Source organism: Pelophylax lessonae, assembly GCF_965119305.1.
Source record: "Pelophylax lessonae genome assembly, chromosome: 6".
NCBI lineage: Eukaryota > Metazoa > Chordata > Amphibia > Anura > Ranidae > Pelophylax > Pelophylax lessonae.
The window spans coordinates 287,419,552-287,439,335 of record NC_138773.1 but is presented as its reverse complement, the minus strand read 5'-3'; the positions used below and the strand labels follow the sequence as shown (position 1 = coordinate 287,439,335).

The following is a 19,784-nucleotide window of genomic DNA, read 5'->3' as shown; positions in this document are numbered from 1 at the left end:
TACAGCACATTAAGACTCGCTATGTTAAGGCACCGAATTCATTTTGAATGGACTGACAGCGCACCTTAGGAAAAAGGACATGACCCTTTATTTCTAACGCAGCACAGCATGCATATTTTAACACTCTGCAGTACAGAGGTGTTGCCTGCTACCATAATGGTGCATTAGGGTGCCTTCTAAAATAAATGGCACCACATTACCACTCTGTAGTTTGGCTCCTTTCACACTTGCAGCCATTTCTACCTTCTCCCCTGAAAAGTGATTCGCCGTGGATCACTTATCAGATTACGTTTAAAGGAGGTTTGCCGTTGTTCAGTAGGTGAAGAGGTCATCTTATGATGCCTATTTTTTTATAAAAAAATTTTTTAGTGCTAAAAAGCAAATTTGTACTGCAGGAACGTTAGCTTCTTCCCACACTCCAAAAACATTCTGGTGGGTTAACTGGATCCAGTTCAAATTGGTCCCAGTATGTGTATCTATGCATATAAGATAGGGGCTTTAGATTGTAAACTCCTTGGGGGCAGGGACTGATGTTAATGTACAGTATGTAAATTGCTGTGTACATTGTCCCTGCTATATAAATATCTGTAATAAAATCAGTACATTTCTGTTTTGGGTTTAGATACACTCAGGGCCGGTGCTTCCACTAGGCAAACTAGGCAGCCGCCTAGGGCGCATTGCCCACTAGGGGCGCACCCATGAGTCCACACTCTCCATCATGAATGATCCTTGTGAGCTGAGGGGAGGGGCGGCCGTGGGGGAGGAAGAAGGGGCAGTGGAAGATGCCAGGTGTTTTGGGCAGTGCGGAACTACCAGGCCCTGGCTTTCCACCACTGTTAGGGGGCCCAAAGAGGCAGGAAGTGAGTCCACCAGTGTGCTGCCTGAATGATGATCCTCTGCGGCTGGAGCTGAGCAGCCTTAACCCCGGGCAGGAAGTGACTCTCTGCACTGAGCTGATGGGCAGCCGTTCATTTCCCTGGGTCGGTATTAAGCAGGGAGCTGAGGAGAGCTGAACCTGAGCCAGAGCTCAGCACTGGAGGACGGAACCATTACTGGAGCAGAAGCGACAAGGCACCGGAAGGGTCTGAGGAGGTTGGCGATAAAATAAGTGTGGAGCTCTCTGACTGCTGCTTTTCCCTCCACCAGGAGCCAGTTGGAGCTGTGGTGAGCACTTTGGTCCAGGAGAGGAGTGTCCTGGGAGAAAGAATCAGCAGGATCACAGTGAAGGAGGGCAGAGTGCGGGCCACTCTCTTCATACCGCCCAGTGAGTGTGCCCAGAACAAGGGATCAGGGTCCCTGGGTTTTACATGGAGCATCCCTGGTATGAAAGGGAATCTGGGTCATCAGGTGTGCCATGGGGAATCGGAGTCACCAGGTGTGACATGGGGGATAGGGGTCTTCGGGTGTAACAGGGGTTCGGGGTCACCAGGTGAGCCATGAGGAATTGGGGTCCCTGGGTGTGCCACGGGGGAATTGGGTCCCCAGATGTGACACAGAGAAACATTAGGGTCCCCAGGTGTGACATGGATGAACATCAGGGTCCCCAGGTGTGACATGGAGGAACATCAGGGTCTGACATAGAGGAACATTGGGGTCACTGGGTATGACAGCATGACATGGAGGAACACAGGGTCCCTGGGTGTGACATCGAGGAACATTGGGGTCAGTGGGTATCACAGCATGACATGGAGGAATATTGGGGTACCAGGGTGTGACATGGAAAAACATCAGGGTCCCTGGGTGTGACATGGAGGGACATCAGGATCCCTGGGTGTGACATGGAGTAATATGGGGGTCACTAGGTATGAGAGCATAACAGATCAGGGTCACTGGGTATGACATAGAGGAGTTTTTAACCATTTCCCTTTGTTTTTCTTTTTTTTTTGGGGGGGGTGGGGGCGCAAGTGGCTGGTCTTGCCTAGGGCGTAAAATAGTCTAGCACCGGCCCTGGATACACTTTAATTGCAACTACATATTTCATGTTTAGCAAGAACCTTTTAAAGAAAACATAGAATATAGTTGAACAAAAGAAAACCCTTTTTTTTGGATAGCGTAAGGAAGGGTTATAGCATCTGCCAGTTTTTTTTTTTTTTTTCATCTGTGTACCATTGGGAGATTTCCCTTCACTTCCTGTCCCATAGCTACAACAGGAAGTGAGATGAAATCCCTAAAAAATTAGGAAAATCCTTGGCAGTCTCCTGGGTTACGAGAATGAGTGTCCTGATTGGAAGATTTCCCATCTATTCCTGTTCTGGGGACAACCCAAAATTTGTGATTTTTGTTCACTCTTAGTAATAAATGGTAATAAACAGGACAAATAGAGAGGGTGATTCTCCCTAACAGGGGCACAGAGAGCAATAAAACAGACAGATGTTCTAATCCATCTCCATTCTATCCAAAGCTAAAATTAATTATACCAAATAAATAAATATATATATATATATATGAAACATTTTTTTTTTCAGATTATTACTATTTAAGTAGCAGCATTGTGGTTTTTGGATTATTTGTACTCCTAAGCGTATAGGATCACTTTTATCGCCTATTTTTTGACAGGTAGTTTTGCAAGTGTTTTTTTGTTATTTATATATATATATATAACAAAAAAACACTTGCAAAACTACCTATCATATCACATGTGTGTATATATATATATATATATATATATATATATATGTGTGTGTGTGTGTATATATATATATATATATATATATATATATATATATATATATATATATGTGTGTGTGTGTGTATATATATATATATATATATATATATATATATGTGTGTGTGTGTGTGTGTGTGTGTATATATATATATATATATATATATATATATATATATATATATATATATATATATGTGTGTGTGTGTATATATATTTATTATACACGCACAATATATTTATATTTTATAACCTCAATAATACATTGCCTTCAGAAATGTAAATTCTGTTTTCTTAGGGGGAAGAAACACTGAGGACGGAGGATATCCTGTCGGTTATTGAGAGGGAAGGCGATTCGATTGCCCTCATTTTATTCTGCGGAGTTCAGTATTATACAGGACAGCTCTTTGACATCCCCAAAATAACAGAAGCCGGTCACAGAAAGGTAGGACTTTGGTCCATCTTAATATTACAGAAATGATTTTTTAAAAGCCTGCATTTCTTATGACAAGCAGGAATATTGTAGTCAGGGCTAAGCCATCTGCTTCCACGGAAATACCATTCAGTCAGCAGGCTGTTCCCCGTGGTGCTGACCGCGGTATTGCTCAGCTCATCAACCTACATGAGACAGGCGCTGTACAAAGTTCTTTACCTCATTTTTTATGATTGGCCTTTGGTGACTTCACCCCGGTGCCCTCAAGCCTTAGATATGCCGGTTCATTGACCTGGTTTACAAAAACAGAAAAAAAAATAGGTATGGTACGGAAGTGAAAAATGATGCGTCCTGAAATTCATGAAACACAATAGGCGTAATTAGGAGGTTATTTCGGGAATAAACACAGCAACATTAAACTTATGTATGTGCCTATCTTATTGATGTACAGTATGAGTCTTTGTATCTATGGGAGGCTTTGACTGCCAAATGGTCCTACATATCAAATAATCTTGCCTCTATAAAAATAATTATGGGTTATTATGGGTTGAATAGGACATCCTTGACATTTTCCATCTATTTACAGTTTAGTTTGAGCATTTCTGAAAAGAATAACCACTTAAGGACCAGGCCTATTTCTGACACTTGCTCTTTACAAGTTAAATATCAGTATTTTTTGCTAGAAAATTACTTAGAACCACCAAACATTATATATTTTTTTTTTTAGCAAAGACTCTGGAGAATAAAATGGAGGTCGTTGCAATTATTTTTGTCATGTGGTATTTGCGTAGCGGTCTTTCAAACACAATTTTGTTGGAAAAATACATTTCACTGCATTAAAAAAAAACTAAACAGTAAAGTTAGCCCAATTTTTTCTTATTTTTTTTCCCAAAATATTTTTATTGGGTATCAAATGCATATCATACAGCATTGTAAAACAGTAAATAACAGAATGATCAGAGTACAATTTCGCTAATACATAACTCAACTACTGCATAAGAAGTGAACAGTTTAAGTATAATAATATACCGTGTTCCTTGCAGAGTTCATAATAGCAAATGGGAAGAACAATGATAATCAATTCAACATTCGCATTATGTTAGTGCAAAGAAGGTAACGGTAAACAATATAGAATCGAGGATTTTCTTCGAGATCCTCCTGTAGGCGTAAGAGAAATCACTACGTTTGGGAATCGGGAGGGGATCAATAGTATCAATGTGCTCCAATCATGGTGGGATATGCTTAAGCAATTTTTTCTATATTGTGAAAGATAATGTTACTCTGAGTAAATAGATACCCAACATGTCATGCTTCAAAATTGTGCGTGCTCGTGGAATGGCGACAAACATTGGTACTTTAAAATCTCCATAGGGGACAATTTTAAAATTTCTACAGGTTACAAGTTTAGAGTTTCAGAGGAGGTCTAGAACTAGAATTATTACTCTCACTCTAACGATCGCGGCGATACCTCACATGTGTGGTTTGAACACTGTTTACATATATGGGCGCGACTTGTGTATTCGTTCACTTCTGCGTGCGAGCTTGGAGGGACTGGGAGCTTTACATTTTTTTTTTCTTATTTATTTTACCTTTTATTTTTTATTTTTACACTGTCCCTTTAAAAATATTTTTTTGATTTCTTTTATTCCTATTACAAGGAATGTAAACATCCCTTGTAAAATAAATAAGCAGGACAGGTCCTCTTTAATGTGAGATATGGGGTCAAAAAGACTACACTAAAAAGCAAAAAAAAAAAAAAAATCATCATGGAAAAAAATGGGCAAATGGCATAGGCATAATTATCTAGTATGCATCGCATACTAGCTCATTATGAAATACTTACCTTAGAATAAAGCCCTTCCAGCGGTGCCCGCTCACCGCTGAGACGGACGACAAGTTCACCCGTCTTCCTTCTGGGTCCACGTCTTCCGGTATGTCTGATTGGCCGGAGCCACGGTGACGTCACATGCGCACGGGAGCCGCCGTTCATGGCACAGGGCTCTGCAGGAACGGCACTGGCAGCCGTTTCTTTAGAGCACATGCACCAGTAATGTCATGGTGCACGTTTGGGAGATATTTACAGTACCTGTAGGTAAGCCTTATCATAGGCTTACCAATAGGTAATAGTTACAGAGGGAAGGTTACTTCTATTTAAGCAAGGTGATTCTATGCGCAATTGGATGTGCTGTCTCTTTTAGGGCTTGTTCACACCTCAGTGTGTGAAATCACGCTGGATCGAACCAAAAATGGTGCTACATATGAAAAACACAATGCACCAGATCACATGGTGGAGGTACCATGTGATCTAGTGCAGGCAAATGCACTGCATTTGCAATCTGCATGCAGGGTTTCATTAAGGTTATATTGACACACTCAGTAGATTGCACACCCAGTGCATTCTGAACATGGCATGGGAACTGCACACGGAATGTGGGCCAGTTCAGTCCAGTTGCACAGCGGTGATCTGACTGAGATTATTGCAGTGATGATGTGCCGAGCATGGTGTATGGGTTAGATGCAGTGTTGTGCGGCAGGCAGAAAACAGAGTGTGATTTCAGCAGCAACAGTGTACAGGGCTTTTGTCCTCCTGCTGTCTGCAGACGAAGAACTTATGTCTCAGTTCTGGGACAGTCACATTTTCCCTCAAACAGGCCTTCCAGGCATGCCACAATTTGTTCTAGGCTAGCCCGGGAATCCTCTGGTAGCACCATCATTGCTTGATGGGCAACATCCTTCAATGAGTTAATGGCCAGCTCCATGATCAGTCGAGTGGGGATCTTATACAGGCAGGTGCCACTTTTAAGTCTCTCCTTCCATTCATGTTTAACCCATTAAACTTAGGCACAAGGGCCAAAGCTGTTCCTCATGGCACCATAGTGGTTCCCACTCCCCCTTCTACACTCGCTGCTAACTGCCGCCAAGTGTGGGTTAGGTGCAGCATTGTGCAGCAGGCAGAAAACACACACAGTTCAATTTTGGCAGTAACAGAGAATTGTGGAACACTTCACCAAAAACCTCAGGCCCAGCGGGGAGCACACCTGTCCGGAGCCACCACTTACAACTGAGACACTGGTGGACCCATAAGCTGCAGATTGGAAGATGCTGACAGTGTCTGCCATGGAGGAGAGGAATGCGACATGGCCGGACCACATACAAAAGGGAAGGCTTCCTGGAAGGTAGACATAGTCTCTGTACAGTCCCTACTCCTCTGGAACCTGTCACTATCTCTAGAACTGTCCCTGACAGACAGGGTTCCTTTCCATATGCTAGCCACTCGCAAAAAGCACGCCAAGCCTGGGAGCAGGAGTCCTTTGGTAGACTCTGCCTGACCTAAGTTTGCTGTCAGAGTCACATGGGGCATTAGCATTCAGTTGGATAGCTGCCTCCCTGTGACTGAGAAAATCATAGAGGAACCAAGTTCCTTTCAAATTTCAAACGACCTACTCCACGTACTTCGCAGGGAGTTGCCTGCAGTTAGACCGTATTTGGCTGCAAGCTTCACTGTCCTTTGTAGGGTCACCTTCAGGGTAGTTAGCTTCTTCTTCTGAGGGCCTCGGGTGATTGTGGGTAGCACTATCAACACCCCCTCCACCCTAATCAGTGGCTGACTCCTCGAGAGATTCCAGAGAATGGGCAGCACTGGCTTGCTTTGGAAGTGGTGTCTCGGGACTGACCATAGGTGAGTTGCTGATGTCTTCCGCTTTGGGAACAAACTAGGCTAAAGTCCCGGGGTTCAATGAGGGGCTAGTACCATTCGAATGTAACTTTCTGTATAGGCGGGATATCAATCGTGCCATCTTCCCTTTTGTCGGTGGGAGGTTTAATAGAACAATTTTGATCATAAAGTCCCACAGTCCAAAGAATAAATTCCTTCAATCGACAATATGATGACGTGAAAACAAGTGTGAAATTCAAATTATATTATCAAGTGATAGTGATGAAATCCCTCCACCTGGTGAATTTCCTCTTTACCCGGCGGAGGGTAGATAAGTGTAAAATATAATAATCAAACTGTACTCTTCATGTGACCACACCAAAATGACCGTGCTCTTCACCGCAGGTGCAAGAACCAAAATAGCCTTTTACCAGAACGATATCTTAAACACGCTCTGTAACATCCCTGGTGCTAGCAATCTGCTTCTTTCCCTTCAAACCGGTAAAGAGCTCCAATTTGCTTGCATTGATCATTTAATGCTTCTGGTGAGGACAGACCTTGGAGAGCCTGCTACGCCAGGTTTGAAGGGAAAGAAGCAGATTGCTAGCACCAGGGATGTTACAGAGCGTGTTTAAGATATCGTTCTGGTAAGAGGCTATTTTGGTTCTTGCACCTGCGGTGAAGAGCACGGTCATTTTGGTGTGGTCACATGAAGAGTACAGTTTGATTATTATATTTTGAACTTATCTACCGTCCGCCGGGTAAGGAGGAAATTCACCAGGTGGAGGGATTTCATCACTATCACTTGATAATATAATTTGAATTTCACACTTGTTTTCACGTCGTCATATTGTTGATTGAAGGAATTTATTCTTTGGACTGTGGGACTTTATGATCATCATTGTTTTGCATTTTATTCATTTGAATATGTTTAATTGGATTTAGCGCACCACATTTTATAACATTCTATGAATTTTTTTTTTCTGGTAGCAGCTTTATCCCAGATCAGCGCACCTTTCTTTCTATACACTTAATAGAACAATTCCCACTCAGTATGCAAGGCCTCAACAAGTTGCGATGGAGCTGTCTTTTGATAGGTTCAGGGCCCTTCAAGACCACGTCGTACAATAGTGTTGGTGGGAAGGGTTGTTTTTCCACCCAAAAAGGGGTGCGCTCCCACCTGGGCTCCAATTTGCTTCCTCTCTCCTATTTCGGGCTCTTTACCAACACCAGGTCGAAACAGCAGTTCACTGTGACTGCATCCTCGGCCAGGTCTTTATGTCAATCCAGAACCACCTGTTTGGCTTTGTGTAGCCAGTTCTAATGTTCGTGCACCCAGGTACTGGGTGTATGGGAAGTGGGGTGTTCAGGAGAATCCAGCAAAAAGGTCTAAAGGTAATTTTCCTACCGTAAGGGAGAACAGAGTAAAGCCCATGGCCCTTTGTACCATATGGTTGTAGACCCAGACTACGGCCCCCAAGTGCTGATGCCAGCGTTCTCTGTGGCCCTGCTTAAGAGTCCTTAAAGTAACATTTCCAGCAACACCAATATTTCTCTAAAGAGTGGTAAGGTGTGGTGTGGGACTTCCGAATACCACTCAGACAGCACACTTTCGACAGAATTTGTGATTTGAAATTTGGGCCCTGATCTGAGAGCATGTGATTTGAGCCAATCCCATTGCCTCAAGTTTGCTCACTGTGTCAGACAATTTTTCACATCCTCGTGAGGGCGGCCTGTGTCATTGTGACAGGAAAGGCTGTACCTGAATGAGGTTGGGGTCTTTCTGCTGGATCAGAACCTATTTCTCTTGGGTGCGGATCTCAATGGGCCCATCCTGGGGAAATTGTTCTTGGCCCCTAAGGGCACAGAACAGAAGGAGGTGGCTGCAAGCAGAACAATTGGGCAACCCACCTCTGTCCAAGTGCTTTTAAGTTTAGCGGATACGATTTCCGGATAAGCAATGGAATTCTTATCCATGAAGATCTCTATTTCTGCCCCTGTGTGGTACTCCCCAAACTTATTCATTATGGCCCACACCAGAGCCAATAATTCCAGTTTAAAAGAACTGTAATTGTGGGGGTAGCGCTTTGTGGGTTGTAGGCTACCACCGGCATAGGCTATCACCCTTTCCTGTCCCTCCTGCTCCTGTTCCAGTCTTTGCAAGGTCCCATCCATATACACTGGGAAGGTTTTTGAGTAGTCCATGGGCTGCGGCTCTCCCAGATTACCCCACTCTGTAGCTTGTTATGGATCAGGTCCTTGATCACCTGGCACAGGGCTGGGGGAATATGATGGTACCCGGATGGCTGGAGCATCCCTCATTTGAATTGGGTTGTCTATCACCTCCATGCATCCGTAGTCTTAGGGCTGGTGGAAAAAAACAATAGGTATTTCTCTAGTAGCTGGCAGAGAAGGTGCTGCTTCAGCAGAGGGTTGTCTCAGAAAACAATAGCCAGTTGTTCCAGCAACTGATGATGTTGTTCATCATTCAAGGAGGTCATGACAGCTTGTAGCAGCATGCATGACCTCTAGCCCTAGTTTAGGTCTGGAGATGCAGTGGCCCAGCACTACCTTGAAGTCCACAATGGTGGTGTGATTCGGAAGTGGGACTGGGGAGGTTCCCAAGTTGATAAGCTGGACTAGCTGTGTGTGAGCTGCCATCTATTCCCCCGGTACCCCCAGATTTTTGCAGGTCTCCATCATCACTGTGGCTCCTTGCAGTTTCTGATGAGCCACAAGAGGCAGGGACCAGACTATCTCTAGAAGGGGTTCCAGGAATAACTTTTGCTTTGGGGGTGTATGGACAACCCACCTGTCCTGTCTGTCACCTCATTGCTTGTTGGTAGTCCTCAAAAGCTCAGATTAAGCCACACAGCTTGTATTATTTTCAAAGAATATCAGTGTTAAGTGACTGGACAAGAAGCAATTGTGTTAAAATCTCTTATTACCCAAAGGGTTTTTTTTTTTCTCAACAAAAGTAAAGTTACACTTTAAGGTCATTGCAAAAAAAAAAAAAAAAAAAAAAAACAAACTCCAGGACACTCTTTAGGTCTGGATGAAAAGCAATTTAACATTCACATTTGGGTTCTTCAATGTAAAAATGTTGAAATCATGTTCCATAAGATCTGGTACTAGCTGATTCAGTAGAAATATTTAATTATATATTTTTAAGGATCATGATGCATTCAGGATTACAGAGCTGTGTTCATTTCTGTATTTCATATCTGCCTGGAGTTCAGCTTTAAAGGGAACCTGTTGTGTACAAAGTGTTCCATTTAAGTAAGCCACACCGCGAGTGCTGGAAAGTGGAAGTTCCAGCCATTGCCAAGCCAGACATTGTAAACTGAACTCTGTTGTATATAATTCCCTTGACAAATTTAGAGCAGAGGGGGGAAATCCAAGGTAGGGATGTATTTATCCTTTTAGTAAAAGGAAATGAGACCATTTTAACCTTATTAATGCATGGAGTTCATTGATACAGCAGATATGACTAGAAATGGGCTCTATCAATGTATTAAAGTCACGGTGCATTTCCCTACAAAAGGCTCAACATGATTTCAGAGATTACAGGATTATCAGGGTGGATTTTATAAGCTTAGTCACAAATATGTTATGATGTGCTATGCCTGCAGACAAGATGCGGCACTCTGATACTCTGTGTCATGTTCTAGTAGACATTTCAGTGTATAATATACACTATATTACCAAAAGTATTAGAGCATCTGAATTTACACGCACATGAACTTTAATGGCACCCCAGTCTTAGTCCACAGGGTTCAATTTTGAGTTGGTCCACCTTTTGCAGCTATAACAGTTTCAACTCTTCTGGAAAGGCTGTCCACAAGGTTTAGGAGTGTGTCTATGGGATTGTTTGATCATTCTTCCAGAAGCGCATTTGTGAGGTCAGGTACTGATGAGGACAAGAAGGCCTGGCTCGCAGTCTGAGCCTATTTAATGCCAAAAATGTTCTATCGGGTTGAGATCAGAATTCTGTGAAGGCCAATCAAGTTCCTCCACCCCAAACCATCAACAAAATCTTTTGGTGGAGGGGGGATTATGGCGTGGGGTTGTATTTTAGGGGTTGGGCTTGGCCCCTTAGTTCCAGTGAAGGGAACTCTTAAGGTGTCAGCATACCAAGACATTTTGCACAAATTCATGCTCCCATCTTTGTGGGAACAGTTTGGGGATGGCCTCTTACTGTTCCAACATGACTGCACATCAGTGCACAAAGCAAGGTCCATAAAGACATTGATGAGTGAGTTTGGGTTTAAGAATGTGCCAATGGAAATGTTTGACCATTCTTCCAGAAGTGCATTTGTGAGGTCAGGCACTGATGTTTAAGAGAAGGCCTGGCTCTCAGTCTCTGCTCTAATTCATCCCGTTGAGGTCATGACTCTGTGCATGCCAGTCAAATTGCTCCACCCCAAACTTGTCCATCCATGTCTATTTGGACCTTGCTTTGTTCACTGGTGCGCAGTCATGTTGGAACAGAAAGGGGACATCCCCAAACTGTTCCAACAAAGTTCTGAGCATGAAATTGTGCAAAATGTTTTTGACGCCTTAAGAGTTCCCTTCACTGGAGCTAAGGGTCCCCTGAAAAACAACCCCACACCATATTCCCCCTCTCCACCAAATGATTTTGGCCAGTGCGCAAAGCAAGGTCTATAACGTTATGAATTAGGGAGTTTTGGGTGGAGGAACCTGACTTGCCTCCACAGAGTCCTGACCTCAACCTGATAGAACACTGCTGGGATGAATTAGAGCGGAGACTGCGAGTCAGGCCTTCTCGCTCGCATCAGTGCCTGACTTCACAATCGCGTTTCTGGAAGAATGGTCAAACATTCCCATAGACACACTCCTAAACCTTGTGGACAGCCTTCCAAGAACAGTTGAAACTGTTATAGCTGCAAAGGGTGGGCCAACTCAATATTGAACCCTACGGACTAAGACTGGGATGCCATTAAAAGTCATGTGCTTGTAAAGGCAGGCGTCACAATACTTTTGGTAATATAGTGTATATACAGAAATAAGTGTAGGAGACACTCAGGTGGATACGCACAGGGTAATAGTGATCAAATAAAAAAAAAAAAATTGGTATACACGTAATAAATGAATATGTGTGTGAATGTGATATAAAAACAATATTTCTTTTATGAGCCGCTTGTCCGGACAACAATAAAGTTGAATGGTATTAGATTAAGATAAGGACCGCGCTCAATAATTTTATGTGTTCCCTAAATCTGCCTGCATTGTTTTTGTAACATTCTGCTCAATTCTTGGCAAAGTGTTGTCAGGAGGGCAGGAAGTGAGGGGAATCTCTGTAACTGAACCCAAGATAGAAGTCAAAACCTGCCAACCTGTTGTGGGTTCTTATACTTCCCTACTCTTTCCCATCTAAGAAGAGAAAGGTTTGGCTGAATATACACTTAGTTGCCTATAATTGTTTTGTTCCTTGTTCCAGGCCCTTGGGGGCCATTGGACGATTTTTTCTTCTTCTTTCTTTTTCCTACTATTTATATTTACCCCTCTCTTGGGGATTAATTATGAAAAGGAGAGGAGATTGGGTGTGGGGGGGGGGGGGGCTGTTGCACAGAGCAGCCTCAATATTCCTGGGGTTCCTTGCTGGCGCTCCTGGCTCCTTCATCCCCCACCGAGTGCCCCTATAGCAAGCAGCATGCTATGGGGGCCCTTGTGCGTGCTGGCTCCCAATCCCCACTCTGTGTGTTCATAAGACTGGTTCACCCACTGGTCCCTCCTCACTGGCCAATGGCTCCCCTGCTGTGTCTCAGCCAATGAGGACGTAGAGAGCCAGGAGCTCTTCTGCACATTGCTGAATCGGGATCAGGCTCCGGTATGTATTTAGGGGTTGCTGCGCACTGAAGATTCTTTACCATACTGTATAGATTGCACAAAGATGAAAAACCTTCATCCTTTACAATCAAGTCCTACCCTGAGCATTTCATATAAAAAAAACATTAAAGATTGTGCAACTTGACGCCCTAACTCTAAACCTAAGCACATGGGCCGTCACAATAATATGCATGATCAATGAAGCTATCGTTAATACTGCCAGTGTTCACCAGCAAAATACAATCTGCTCGAAATCAATGCCAGAAAACTGGAGCCAAGTTTTTTTTTGCTGAATGCAACTGTTCTAGTATGCCCCCCTGGGCAATGACTGGCATAATTGTTTCTCTCCATTTGAAAGGAAAGTAGGCTGAAAGTTTTCATTAATTGTGTTTCAATTGTATTTCGTGATTTCAGCAGATCCTGTTTGTTTTTTTGTTTTTTTTTTTGGCTTTGTTTTAAAATATACGTGGAATAGAACTAAAAAATTTAAATGTCTTGATATTTTGGAATGGCATAGCAGCTTAGACCTCTAAAAAGGGAAAGCTACAATAATATGCAAATGATATCATCTTATTTTGCTGACCACTTTGCTATAAAGTGTACCTGTCAATTTGTCAAACTTTAATGGATTACAGTAAAGTGAAAGCATGCATTGTATCCACCCCCCCCCCCCCCTCACACACATACACACACGCACGCACGCATTACACGCATTAGTTTCCTTTTTTTTTAGCTTTTTCCCCTCTGTTTTCACCTGGTCATCTGGCTAATAACACGCTTCCTATATTAGAGTTTCTCCACTCTGGATGTAGGAGCACAGGGGGCACCTTTTGGACAGAAGCATTGTCAGTCTGAAGGAAGGGGAGTGTTAGATACTAGCAGATTTAAACACACTAATAAATTTAAGCCAAACTCCAGCTCACCCCACAGTTACACAAGCAGTTATAGCAACCATTTTTTTTTTTCCTTTTGCTATAACATTTTACATAAATGCTGATCATTTTAGGAATCCTTGTCAGTGGTAAATAGTTTTTCTCAACAGTGTTAACAGATACATTTGTAGGAAAGCTTGTTCTTTTGGAAAACAGCAGACTTAAAGAGGAAGCAAACCCTCCTCTACAAGTTGTACCTATAGGTAAGCCTATGATAAGACTTACCTATAGGTACTGTAAATATCTTCTAAACATGCACCGTTTAGGAGGTATTTACCTTACATGCAGCCAGTGACATCACTGGCGCATGCGCTCTGAAGGAACGGCCGCTGGTGCCGTTCCTTCAGAGCCCCGTGCAGTAACCATCGGCTCCCGTGTCGCTCATCATACAGGTAAGCGGACGGTACGGTGGGGGCTCGTTCTAAGGTAAGTATTTCATAATGAGCTAGTATGCATACTAGCGATGCATACTAGCTCATTATGTGTTTCTCTTTCAGGTCGAAAAAAAAAAAAAAACATTTTTGTATGGGTTTACAACCTCTTTAAAGCGGAGTTCCGCCTCCAAAAATGAAAAGTCAGCAGCTTCATATACTGTAGCTGCTGACTTTTAATATAAGGACACTAAGCCCCGGTTCACACTACTGCGTGTGCGGGGTTCGCATGTCATGTCGGAGCGCACTGCTCCGACATGACATGCGATCAGCTGTGCGGTGCGAGTTTAGCCATACAGTTTGTATGGCTAAATTCGCATCGCACCCGCAGCAAACACGCACAGGAGGCATTTTTGCTGCCGCATCAGGATCGGATCGCACAGCGGTTCACACTTGTGCGATCCGATCCTGTGCGAACTGCACGATCGCACTGCGATATGCGATCAAACTGGGGGTGTCGTTAAGATTACATTGACACCCCCAGCGGATCGCATATGGCAGTGTGAACTGCCGGGGGTGCGTGTGCGATGCAGGAACAGGCTGCGAATTCGCAGCCTTCCCGCATCGCATCAGTGTGAACCGAGCCTTACCTGTCCTGGAGTCCAGCGATGTTGGCACCGCAGCCTCCATTGTTGGTAAGGGAATCCGGCAGTGAAGCCTTGCGGCTTCATGGGCGGGTCCCTAATGCGCATGCGCGAAGCGCGCTGCGCATTCCTACTGGCTCGGCGGCGGAGGAGGGGGACGAGCTTCAGAGGGACGGCGCCACAGCGTCGTATCCCGGAAGTGGGGAAGGGTACCTGTGAAAAACAGATACCTGTTCCCTCCTCCCCCTTAAAAGGTGCCAAATTTGGCACCGGGGGAGGGGGGGGGGAGGAAACAAAAGAGCGGAAGTTCCACTTATGGGTGGAACTCCGCTTTAAGCCTAGTACGCACCAGCGGTTAAGCTGACTTCTGTTGAAGGGGCTTGACCAAAAAAGGCAGCAGACCTTTGCCAATGGCTGATAGTGCTGACCGGAGTGTTCTGGCAGGGCAGACGGCGTTCGCCTCTCAGAGCACAATAGAACAGCATCGCTGTACTAACATCGGATCCTTAGAACAGCAGCTTCTCCAGAGCTGTACGTTTTTTTTCATTCAGTCCTGCAGGGTTGAAAGAAAAAGAAAAAAAAATGACCCATGTACTAGGCTTTACTGACCAGATCACCAGATAAAAGTAAAGGAAAAAAAGCCTAAAACAGAAAATGAATGCAGCCATCACATCTAAGAATTGATAAGCTGCAATATAATAAATGTTTGCCTTTGGGTTTTTGTCTAGAGCAAAGGTGTCCAACCTGCAGCCCACAATGGCTATGAATGCGGCTCAACGAAAAATCATAAACTTACTTAACCACTTGCTGATTGTCCACCACAGATTTACTGTGGCAGGCTGGCTCGGCTGCGTGGAATGACGCAGCCCTACATTGGTCGCGCACGTGGTACTGGGGGGGGGGGGGGGGCAAACGCACCCCTCCAGCGGCGTGCTCCTGCCCCCACTAGGCAGTGGGGATGCTGATCCACAGGACTGGCAGCCGGGCATCCGCAATCGCTCCCCGCTGAGAGAATAGGATGGTCAGCTGTTGAAAATACAGCTGACCATTCTCTCTAAAATGATCACAGCTGTGATTCTTCTATATAGGATCACAGGTCTCTATGATCATTTCACAAGTCCATCCCCCATACAGTTAGACAACACTCCCCTAGGCTCACATTTAACCCTTTGATCACTACTGTGTTAACCCCTTCCCTGCCAGTGTCATTAGTACAGTAACAGTGCATATTGTTAGCACTGATTACTGTAGTAATTTCACTGCTCCCCCCCAAAAGTATCAAAAATGTCAGTTAGGGGTCCGATCTGTCCGCCGCAATGTCGCAGTCCTGCTTAAAATCACAGATCGACGCCATTACTAGTAAAAATAAATAAATAAATAAAAATGCCATAAATCTTTCTCCTAATTTTTTTTTTTTTATCCAAAAATATGTAGCAGAATACAAATTGACCTAAAAGGATGAAAACTTTTGATTTTTAATTTTTTTTTTTTTTTTAGGGAATGTTTTTGTTTATAGCACAAAAAATAAAAATTGCACAGGTGATCAGATACCACCAAAAGAAAGCTCTGTTTGTGGGGAAAAAGGACATCAATTTTATTTTGGTACAGTGTCGCATGACCGCGCAATTTTCCATTAAAGTAATGCAGTGCTGAATTGCAAAAAATGACCTGGTCATTACCACTTCTGGCCCAGAAGATTTCCCCCTTAATTACCAGGCAATATTTTGCAATTCGGCACTGCGTTACTTTAACGGACAATTACGCAGTCATGCAACGCTGTACGCAAATAAAATTGATGTCCTTTTTTCCTACAAATAGAGATTTCTTTTGGTGGTATTTGATCACCTATGTGATGTTTATTTTTTGCGCTATAAACAAAAAAAGAGCGACAATTCTGAAAAAAAATATATATTTTTTACATTTTGCTATATAACATTCTCAAAAAAAAAAATAAAAAAATAAATCAAAATTTTTTAACATTTTAGGCCAATTTGTTTTCTGCTACATATTTTTGGTAAAACAAATCGCAATAAGCGTATTTTGATTGGTTTGCACAAAAGTTATTGCGTTTACTAACTACGGGAAAGATTTATGTCATTTATATATATATATATATATATATTTTTTTTTTACTAGTAATGTCGGCGATCTGCAAATTTTAGTGGGACTGCAACATTGCGGCGGACAGATCGGACCCCTGACTGACATTTTTGACACTTTTGGGGGGACCAGTGACATTACTACAGTAATCAGTGCTAGAAAATATGCACTGTTACTGTAATAGTGACACTGACAGGAAAGGGGTTAAATGTGAGCCTAGGGGGTGATTCTAACTGTGGGGGGGGTGGCTTGTGAAATGATCACAGAGACCTGTGTACCTATATAGGAGGATCACAGGCACTCTGTGATCATTCCAGGGAGAAGAACGGTCGGCTGTGTTTACAACAGCTGACCATTCTTCTCTCTCAGCGGGGAGAGATCGCAGGTGTCAGGCGGCAATCGGAGCCACCTGCCCTATGCATCGGAGTCCCCTAGCTGCAGGCGCATGACCGACATAGGTCTATGTCGGTTTGTGCAGGAGGGCCGCACTGCCACAGTGAAAAGGCGGCGGGCGGTCGGGAAGAGGTTAAGGGGGAAAATCCTTCCGGCCCAGAACTGGTTAAAATATTTTTTTCTTTTGTATAAATGTGTTTACACTTAGCAAATACATGTGGTGGAAGACAAATTGGAGAGTGTCTATGTAATGGACTTTTACACATTTTTTTTTTTTTTTTTGCACACGAAGGGCAAAATTAGAACCAAAATGTCTAATGAGCACCTTGAGAATTCATAAAAAATTGTTGCTACATCTATCCAACCAGATATTATTGTGTTGGTTGTGTTATTCCTTTCTTTATCCTCGTCTCCCTTCCTTCCTTCCTTCCTTCCTTCCTTCCTTCCTTCCTTCCTTCCTTCCTTCCTTCCTTCCTTCATTCCTCCCTTTCTTCCTTCCCTCCTCTCTTTCTATTCATTCCTCCTTCCTACCCTACCTTCCTCCCTTCCTATTTTTCTTTCTTCCTACCTTGCCTCCCTTCCCTCCTTATCTTCCTTTTTGTCCTACCCTACCTTCTGCCCTTCCCTCCTAAGCTTCCTTTTATTTTGCCTACTCTTTTTTTCTTTCTTTCTTTCTTTCTTTCTTTCTTTCTTTCTTTCTTTCTTTCTTTCTTTCTTTCTTTCTTTCCATTTCTTTCTTTCTTTCTTTCTTTCTTTCTTTCTTTCTTTCTTTCTTTCTTTCTTTCTTTCTTTCTTTCTTTCTTTCTTTCTCTCCATTTCTTTCTTTCTTTCTTTCTTTCTCTTTCTTTCTCTCCCTTTCTTTCTTTCTTTCTTTCTCAACCTTTCTTTCTTTCTTTCTTTCTTTCTTTCTTTCTTTCTTTCTTTCTTTCTTTCTCTCCCTTTCTTTCTTTCTTTCTTTCTTTCTTTCTTTCTTTCTTTCTTTCTTTCTTTCTTTCTTTCTTCTCTTTCTCTCCATTTCTTTCTTTCTTCTTTCTTTCTTTCTTTCTTTCTTTCTTTCTTTCTTTCTTTCTTTCTTTCTTTCTTTCTCTCCCTTTCTTTCTTTCTTTCTCTCCCTTTCTTTCTTTCTTTCTTTCTTTCTTTCTCTCCCTTTCTTTCTTTCTTTCTTTCTTTCTTTCTTTCTTTCTTTCTTTCTTTCTTTCTTTCTTTCTTTCTTTCTTTCTTTCTTTCTTTCTTTCTTTCTTTCTTTCTTTCTTTCTTTCTCTCCCTATGTTTTTTTTTTATTCCTACCCACCTTCCTCCCTCTTCTCCTTTCTTCCTAAAGTATCTTCCTCCCTCTTTTTTCTTTCCTCTCCTTACCTTGCTTCTCTCTTTTTCCTTTGTTCCTCTTTCTTGCTCCCCTTCTCCCTTTCTCGTTTTCTTCCTCCCTTCCTTCCCTTCCATTGATCGATCTTTACTTCCTTCCTTCCTTCCTTCCTCTCTCTATTCCATCCTTCCTTTTTCTCTGCCTTCCATCCTTCCTCCATTCCTTCTATCTCTCCACCCCCCACCCTTTCCTCTTTTTTCTTCCTTTGTTCATTACTGTCTTTTATTGTCCTGTGTTTCCTTTCCTTTCCTCTCCTTTCCTCTCCTTTCATCCTAATCTTACCATTCCTTTCCCCCCTTCTTTTCCCCATTCCTTCTTTTCTTCCTCAGAGTTTCTCAATCAAATATTAAGCAGAACTCTAGCCAAAAATAACAAGATGGACATGAATATCATATTTAAAAGAACAAAAACAAAACTAGCAATATTTACTTATTTTTTTCCTTCAAAGATTTCCCCTGCAGTACTTTTTTTTTCTGCTGCTATGAAGTCTTCAGTCTGATGGTCAGGATCTTTCAGCTATTCCCTCTGGAGGGGTCCCCACTGCTCTCTCTTGTGGAATCTCACTCTCTCAAACAATATTGTTTTTTTTAACATTTCTTCAGTTACCTCCTGGTTTCCAGGTCTAGGTGAATGATGTCATACATCCCAGGAGTCTTCGGGAGGGGAGGAGTGGTTAGCTAAGGTATGATGGATTCCAGGAAGTAAGTGCTACATGAATCATCTGCCCTTACTCAAGATGGCCAGAAAATGCTAGGGGGTGTTTTTCAAAGTGATAACCTGGAAAAATAAAGCCTAGAGACATGGATGGATGGGTGAGTTTGCATTGAATATTAAAAATGAATAAATAGCGTTTTTGGTTTGTAGTGCTCAGATGAAGTGTAGCTCCACTTTAAGTGTTGGATTGACAGTTCTGAGGGTTGTTGTGCATGGGATTACAAAGAGCTGATATAAAGATAGATTCATATAGTAACCACTTGCCAACTGCCCAACGCATATTTACTGCGGCAGGCTGGCTCGGCTGGGCATAATCATGTAGATATACGTGATTATCTGCAAGTTGTCTCGGTGGTGCGCGCGGCCGGAGCCGCACTCCCGCTGCAAGTAGACACAGCAGGAGCAAGACCGCGGGAGGAGCGGGCGCAATCGCCGCCGGCCTCCCACAATATTCAGGGGAACTGACAGGAGAGCCGTCTGCCTATGTAAACAAAGCAGGCGGCTCTCCTGTCAGACAGGCACAGAGAGATTGTGTGTCTCAGCTAAGCTGAAAACGCGATCTCTGTGTGCATTTCACAGAGCCCCCCCCCAACAGTTAGTAAGCACAATTTAGGAGCACACGTAACCCCTTGATCACCCCCAGTATTAACCCTTTCCCTGCCAG

At 43.1% G+C, this 19,784-nt stretch overlaps 1 protein-coding gene across 1 annotated transcript in view; it reads left to right on the top strand.

Annotated features, from left to right (window-relative positions):
• The window catches only part of KYNU (kynureninase), a 178,503-nt gene that overhangs the window by 89,288 nt on the left and 69,431 nt on the right, over window positions 1-19,784 (top strand). The window contains exon 8 of the mRNA XM_082262168.1: window positions 2,964-3,110. Coding sequence (XP_082118294.1) covers window positions 2,964-3,110 — 147 coding nt within the window. The remainder of the gene's footprint in view (window positions 1-2,963; window positions 3,111-19,784) is intronic.